The sequence below is a fragment of the Cervus canadensis genome, chromosome 14, assembly GCF_019320065.1.
Source record: "Cervus canadensis isolate Bull #8, Minnesota chromosome 14, ASM1932006v1, whole genome shotgun sequence".
NCBI classification, from domain to species: Eukaryota; Metazoa; Chordata; class Mammalia; order Artiodactyla; family Cervidae; genus Cervus; species Cervus canadensis.
Genome location: NC_057399.1, coordinates 62465673 through 62474002, shown reverse-complemented (window position 1 = coordinate 62474002; position 8330 = coordinate 62465673). Strand labels below are relative to the sequence as shown.

At 51.3% G+C, this 8330-nt stretch overlaps 1 protein-coding gene across 1 annotated transcript; it reads left to right on the top strand.

Moving 5' to 3' along the window:
- LOC122453201 (myosin-binding protein C, fast-type-like) lies at positions 1-3596 on the top strand. Its single transcript, XM_043487101.1, is given in 2 exon segments — positions 1-3260; positions 3262-3596. Coding segments are annotated over 2 exon segments (3414 nt in total). The 5' UTR covers positions 1-62; the 3' UTR covers positions 3478-3596.
- The last annotated feature ends 4734 nt before the right edge of the window (positions 3597-8330 follow it).

The window sequence follows — 8330 nt, the reverse complement described above, 5'->3', positions numbered from 1 at the left end:
GTCCTTCCTAGGGCCCATCGGGACACTGCTGAGGTCGGAGGAGCTGGAGGAGGCCCTACGACATGCCTGAGGCAAAACCAGCGGCCAAAAAGGCCCCCGCGGGCAAAGACGCGGGCAAAGATGCTGCTGCCAAGCCGGCTCCCAAGGAAGCGCCCCCTACAGAAGTCCCACCCGAAGACCAGTCTCCCACCACGGAGGAACCCACCGGCGTTTTCCTGAAGAAGCCAGACTCCGTGTCGGTGGAGACTGGAAAGGAAACTGTGATCGTGGCCAAGTTGAATGGGAAAGAGCTGCCGGCCAAACCCGACATCAAGTGGTTCAAGGGGAAGTGGTTGGAGCTGGGCAGCAAGAGTGGTGCCCGATTCTCCTTCAAGGAGTCCCACGACGCCGCCAGCAATGTGTACACTGTGGAGCTGCACATCTCGAAGGTGGTACTGGGGGACCGCGGGGATTACCGCATCGAGGTCAAAGCCAAGGACTTATGTGATAGCTGTGCCTTTAACATCGATGTGGAGGCGCCCCGTCAGGACTCCGCTGGACAGAGTCTAGAAAGCTTCAAGCGATCGGGTGAAGCGAAGTCAGACACCGCGGGTGAGCTGGATTTCAGCGGGCTGTTGAAGAAGAGGCAGGTGGTTGAGGAGGAGAAGAAAAAGAAGAAAGATGACGATGACCTTGGCATCCCGCCAGAGATTTGGGAGCTCCTGAAAGGGGCAAAGAAGAGTGAGTATGAGAGGATCGCCTTCCAGTACGGCATCACCGACCTCCGGGGCATGCTGAAGCGGCTCAAGAAGGCCAAGGTTGAGGTCAAGAAGAGTGCAGCCTTCACAAAGAAGCTGGATCCAGCCTACCAAGTGGACAGAGGCAACAAGATCAAGCTGGTGGTAGAGATCAGCGATCCAGACCTTCCCCTCAAGTGGTTCAAGAATGGCCAGGAAATCAAACCAAGTAGCAAATACGTGTTTGAGAACGTTGGTAAGAAGCGAATCCTCACCATCAACAAGTGCACGCTGGCGGACGATGCTGCTTATGAGGTTGCCGTCAAAGACGAGAAGTGTTTCACCGAGCTCTTTGTCAAAGAACCCCCAGTCTTGATTGTCACAGCCCTGGAGGACCAGCAGGTGTTTGTGGGCGATCGGGTAGAAATGGCAGTGGAAGTGTCAGAAGAGGGTGCCCAAGTCATGTGGCTGAAAGATGGCGTGGAACTGACTCGGGAGGATTCCTTCAAGGCCAGGTACCGCCTCAAGAAGGATGGGAAGCGTCACATCCTCATCTTCTCGGAAGTGACCATGGAGGATAAGGGGCACTACCAGGTCATGACCAACGGCGGCCAGTGTGAGGCGGAGCTCATCGTGGAAGAGAAACAGCTGGAAGTCCTGCAGGACATCGCGGACCTGACCGTCAAAGCCTCGGAACAGGCCGTGTTCAAGTGTGAGGTGTCCGACGAGAAGGTCACGGGCAAGTGGTACAAGAACGGGGTGGAGGTGCGGCCCAGCAAACGGATCACCATCTCCCACGTGGGGAGGTTCCACAAGCTGGTGATCGATGACGTCCGGCCTGAGGACGAGGGAGACTACACGTTTGTGCCTGACGGCTATGCCCTGTCCCTCTCGGCCAAGCTCAACTTCCTGGAAATCAAAGTGGAGTACGTCCCCAAACAGGAGCCACCCAAAATCCACCTTGACTGTTCCGGGCAGACCTCAGAAAATTCCACTGTGGTTGTGGCCGGAAACAAGCTGAGGCTGGACGTGTCCATCACCGGGGAGCCCCGGCCTGTTGCCACCTGGATGAAGGAGGATCAGGTGTTCACGGGCACCGAGGGCAGGGTCCGCATCGAGGAGCGAGGTGACATCAGCAGCTTCGTGATCGAGAGCGCGGAGCGAGGTGACGAGAGTCGCTACACCATCAAGGTCACCAATCCTGTGGGCGAGGACGTGGCCTCCATCTTCCTGAAGGTTGTGGATGTCCCAGACCCCCCGGAGGCAGTGCGAGTCACGTCGGTTGGAGAGGACTGGGCCATCCTGGTCTGGGAGCCCCCCAAGTATGACAGGGGACGGCCGGTCACTGGATACCTCCTGGAGCGGAAGAAGAAGGGCTCCCAGCGCTGGATGAAGCTGAACTTCGAGGTCTTCACGGAGACCACCTACGAGTCCACCAACATGATCGAGGGCATCCTCTACGAGATGCGGGTCTTTGCCGTCAACGCCATCGGGGTCTCCCAGCCCAGCATGAACACCAAGCCCTTCATGCCTATTGCGCCCACGAGTGAACCGCAGCACCTGACTGTGGAGGACGTGACCGACACCACCACCACCCTCAAGTGGCGGCCCCCGGATAAGATCGGGGCGGGTGGCATCGATGGGTACCTGATCAAGTACTGCGTGGAGGGCTCTGACGAGTGGATCCCTGCTAACACGGAACCCGTGGAGCGCTGTGGCTTCACCGTCAAGAATCTCCCCACAGGAGCCAAAATCACCTTCCACGTGGTCGGGGTCAACATCGCGGGCCGCAGCCAGCCGGCCACCCTGACCCAGCCGGTCACCATCCGGGAGATTGTGGAACAACCCGAAATCCGGCTACCCCACCACCTTCGCCAGACTTATGTCCGCAAAGTCGGGGAGTATCTCAACCTGGTCATCCCCTTCCAGGGAAAGCCGCGGCCGCAGGTGGTGTGGACCAAGGGCGGGGCGCCCCTCGACACCTCCCACGTTCACGTGCGCACCAGCGACTTCGACACGGTGTTCTTCGTGCGCCAGGCGGCCCGCTCCGACTCCGGGGAGTACGAGCTCACGGTGCAGATCGAGAACATGAAGGACACGGCCACCATCTGCATCCGCGTTGTGGAAAAGGCAGGGCCCCCGGAGAATGTGATGGTGAAGGAGGTGTGGGGCACCAACGCGCTGGTGGAGTGGCAGGCCCCCAGGGATGACGGCAACAGTGAGGTCACCGGGTATTTGGTCCAGAAAGCCGACAAGAAAACCATGGAGTGGTTCACGGTTTATGAGCGCAGCCGGCACACCTCCTGCACCGTGTCCGATCTCATCATGGGCAACGAGTACTATTTCCGAGTTTACACTGAAAACATCTGTGGGCTCAGTGACTTGCCTGGTGTCTCCAAGAACACAGCCCGGATCCTCAAGACAGGTATGACCCTCAAGTTGCCCGAGTTCAAGGAGCACGACTTCCGAACGGCCCCCAAGTTCCTGACGCCTCTATTAGACCGGGTGGTGGTGGCTGGTTACGCTGCAGCTCTCAACTGTGCCAGTGAGAGGCCACCCAAAGCCCAAGGTGGTCTGGATGAAGAACAAGATGGAGATCCGCGAAGATCCCAAGTTCGTGATGACCAACCACCAGGGGGTCCTGACGCTGAACATCCGCCGCCCGTCCCCCTTCGACTCGGGGACTTACTCGTGTCGGGCCGTCAACGAGCTGGGGGAGGCCCTGGCCGAGTGCAAGCTGGAAGTCCGAGTGCCACAGTGAAGTTCTGTCTTCCACCTAACAAGATGACTAACTGGCTGCTGAGTCCTAACCCAGACTTCCCCAGAGACGTTTCCCTTTCCCGAATTATAAGTGAGAAGATGGTAGTCTTGTCTTGAAAAAAAAAACAACTTATAAATAGAAAAAAAGAGGAAAGGGATAAATGAAGTGCTTGGAATTCACATATACACACTAACATTTATCAAATACATATCAAAAATGACAGGGAAGTGCACAGGCGACTCTCCTGAACATACTTTAATAACCTAAGTGGGAAAAAGAACACAGTAAAGAATAGATATACGTCTGAGTATAACTGCATCAAGTTCTCGTGCACTTAAGACAACGACAACATCAGAAATCTTTGTTGTTGTAGTTGTTCAGTCACTCAGTCGTGTGCGACTCTTTGCCACCCCATGGACTGCAGCACGCCAGGCTTCCTTGTCCTTCACCATCTCCTGGAGCTTGCTCAAACTCAGGTCCATTGAGTCGGTGATGCCATCCAACCATCTCATCCTCTGTCGTCCCCTTCTCCTCCTGCCCTCAGTCTTTCCTAGCATCAGGGTCTTTTCTAATGAGCCAGCTCTTTGCATCAGGTGGCCAAAGTAGAGGAGTTTCAGCTTCAGCATCAGTCCTTCCAACGAATATTCAGAACTAATTTCCTTTAGGATGGACTGGCTGGATGTCCTTGCAGTCCAAGGGACTCTCAAGAGTCTTCTCCAACACCACACTTCAAAAGCATCAATTCTTTGGTGCTCAGCCTTCTTTATGGGCCAACTCTCACTTCCATACATGACCACTGGAAAAACCAAAGCTTTGACTACACAGACCTTTATCAGCAAAGTGATGTCTCTGCTTTTTTAATATGCTGTCTAGGTTTATCATAGCTTTTCTTCCAAGTAGCAAACATCTTTTAATTTCTTGGCTGCAGTCACCAGCTGCAGTGATTCTGGAGCCCAAAAAAATAAAGTCTGTCACTGTTTCAATTGTTTCCCCATCTATTTGCCATGAAGTGATGGGACCAGATGCCATGATCTTCATTTTCTGACTGTTGAGCTTTAAGCCAGCTTTTTCACTCTCCTTTTTTACCTTCATTAAGAGGCTCTTTAGTTCTTCTTCACTTTCTGCCATAAGGGTTGTGTCATATGCATATCTGACGTTATTGATGTTTCTCCCAGCAACCTTGATTCCAGCCTGTGCCTCCTCCAGCCCAGTGTTTCTCATAATGTACTCTGCATAGACGTTAAATAAGCAATATACAGCCTTGACGTACTCCTTTCTCAATTTTGAATCAGTTTGTTGTTCCATGTCTGTTCTAACTGTTGCTTCTTGACCTGCATACAGGCTTCTCAGGAGGCAGGTAGGGTAGAGTAAATTAACTTTACTCCAGTATAAAAGAAAAATGAAATCCTCCACAGCCCACCCCGCCACCAAAGCAAGAAGAGCAGCATGGAGAAATGCTGCTGCTTTGTGGCCATTCTGAGGAACTGCAACTATAAAACCTCTGCTAATGGGCACTTAATGTACACACAAGGAAAGGTTTGTAGGGTTGCAAGTAAAAATCTTCTTCTGCCCTCAAGAAATGTCCTAAGGAAGGTCATCAAAAAGAACTCCAAATAGGGCAGTACTTCAAGAAACCAATTTCAAGAGGTAAATTTACCTCACACTGTTTATAAAGAATCGCATGAAAAGATATCAACATCAACTAAAAATTAGAAAAATCCAAATCAAAACTACAAAAAGAGTTCACCTTGCCTCGATCAGAATGACCACTGTCACAAACTCTACAAACAATCAGTGTTGGAGATGGTGTTAAGAATGTTACTTGGGAACAACCACTATGGAGGACAGGTTCCTGAAATGGTGAAAATGAGGGTGAAATCAGAATACTCCCTAACATCATACAAAAAAATCAACCCCAAAGAGATTAAAGATGTCCATGTAAGGATACTAGGAAACTCTGGAGGAAAATACAGGCAGAATCCACTTTGACATAAATCGTTGCAAGTTCTTTTTTCCTATCTCTTAGAAATAATGGGAAACAAGACAAAAATAAAGAAATGGTATGTAATTAACCTGAAAAGCTTGAGCATAGCAAAGAAAACCAAGCCAAAGAAAAAGATCACCCTCAGAGTGGAATAAAAATATTTGCAAGCAAAGATACCCACAAACTATTCATCTCCAAAGCGTACAAATGGCTTGTGCCACTCTATATCAAAACAAGCAATCCAATAAAAATGGTGCAATGATATAAATGCACATTTCTCCAAAGAAAGCACACACATGGCCATGAAGCCCATGAAAGCCCATGAGTCAGCATCACTCATTACCAGAGAAATGTAAGTCAAAAGTCCAATGACATTACCTCACACCACTCAGCAGGGCCATCTCAAAACATCTACAACAGTAAACGCTAGAGAGAGTGCAGACAGAAGGGAGCCCTCCTACACTGTTGGTGGGATGGAAATCCGAACATCTACTAGGGGGAACAGTATGGGGGTTCTTTCAAACATTAGACATACAAGTACCGTGTGGCCCATCAACTCGTGCCTGGGCACAGATCTGGAGAAAACCACAATTTTATAAGACAGCTGCAGTCCGATGGTCAGGGCAGCACCAGGTACAACAGCCAAGGTGCAGAGGCGACCTAAGGGAAGAGGGACAGTGAGTGGATCCAGCAGACGGGGGACACAGACACAGTGCATGCTAATGGCTCGGCCATCATAACGCCAGCTCAAGCCCCAGGGAAGAGAGCGCAGATGATCACAGCAAGGGGAGCGAGTCAGAAGGGAAAGACAGACACCATGTGATCCTGCTGCATGTAGAATCTCAGATACGGCACAGACGTATCTAGGAAACAGAGACGGAATCACAGAGAACAGACGTGGTGGCCAAGGGGGGCAGGGCTGAGGGCGGTGTGGAGTGGGAGGCTGGGGTCTGCACATGTAAATGTCTGTGTGCAGAATGGATAAATAACAAGGCCCTACTGTACAGCACAGAGACCTGTATCCAGCATCCTGTGATAAACCGTAACAGAGACAATTTGTGAAAAACGGACACATACGTATATGTGTGTGTAACTGAATTGCTTTCCTGTGCTGCAGGAATTAACACAACGTTGTAAATCAGCTATGTGGTGGTTTAGTTGCTCAGTCATGTATGACTCTTCGAGACCCGATGGACTGTAGCTGACCAGGCTCCTCTGTCCATGGGATTTTCAGGCAAGAACACTGGAGTGGGTTCCCATTCCCTTCTCCAAGGGATCTTCCTGACCCCAGGATCAATCCTGCGTCTCCTGCATTGCATGTGGATTCTTACCATCTGAGCCAGCAGGGAAGCTCAAATCAACTATAATTCAATTAAAAAAGCATGAGGAAATACTTGCCAGAAGTTCCATCTAAGAAAACAAAAATGTACTGCTTCTTCATGTGTCGTGGATAAGGCGCCAGGATTTTACGCAGGGCCGGCCAGCAGGCTCATTACTCTCATCACCTGGGGCAGGAAACAGCGGCTCTTGTGTTCATCTTAAAAATTAAAGTGTGTGTTATATATCTGTTGTTTCCCCTCTATCCCACACCATCTTAGGTGCCAGGATCACAAGAATGAGGACGCACAAACACAACCTACTGCAGGGGCCTCATTTGATGTGCGCCTGCTCAGGGCCCGTGGGGTGGGGTCTCTGGCCGGGGTGCTGGTCTCTGGTCCACACCGGAGCAGCCAGGGACTCTGGGGAGACCATCCTCACAGTCAGGCATAATCCACAAGTGCTGAGAAGCTGAGAACGTGACATTCTCTTCCTTACCTCATTTAACTTTCTATTTAAAAACACTCAAGTATTTTAAAAAGATTTGTTTTTACACTTCAGTGAAAAGCTTGAATTCTTATTTTGGAATAAGAGTAAGATATATTTGTTCTTGTTGTTCAGTCGCTCCTCCAGTCATGTCCAACTTCTTGTGACCCCGTGGACTGTAGCCCACCAGGCTCCTCTGTCCGTGGGATTCTCCAGGCAAGAATACAGGAGTGGCCATTTCCTTCTCCAGGGGATCTTCCCAGCCCAGGGATCGAGCCTGACTCTCTTGCATCTCCTGCATCGGCAGGCAGGTTCTTTACCACTAGCACTACTGGGAAGCCCCAGTTTATTCCATTGTTACCAGGCAACTGATTGAGGGTTTTCAAAAGGAAAATGTTTAAGATGAACAGTTAAGGACGGCACTGCTGGACCAGCGCTGGGCAGGCCTTCCTCCCGCACTGCAGCCGCTGTGGTCTGTGTCACGGGCGCTGTTGTCTGTCCTCATCGACGGGCCCCGGGGGGCTGCTGCGTCCCCACCCGGGAACTGGATGAACACCGTTGACAAAGCAACGGAGGCCAGTGATCTGACAGTCTCAGGTCAAACCCCAAGACCACCAACCAGTCCTTTAAAATGCATTTCATCATTGGTTAATTGCTTTCAAGGTGCTGACACAACATTGTAAATCATTGTATTTCAAATAAAAAGTTGTTTTAAAAGATGCCCCAGAGCTACAAAAGCTGCAAGATTTCTTGTAACAGTGTGAAAATTGGCCTCACTGCCCAGTTAGGCTAGGTTTCCTCTTGATAACCCAGCAGGGCAGGGAATGGCGGCCTCACCCCCCTCCGTGTACCCCACCAGCTATGACGGAGCCCCCCCTACCCAGGCCTGAGAGGTGAGTGTGAGTGGAGGAGAGGTACAGCAGTGTCTCATGTGATCTCCCTCTGTCTGCACTCTGCCCTCCCCCTACCCCCTTCCCCCGCCCCAGACTTGTTCTCTGAGATCAGCAGGGCAGAGAACATCTCTTGACCATATCACCCACTCAGGGGGTCCCAGGACCAGGGCCCC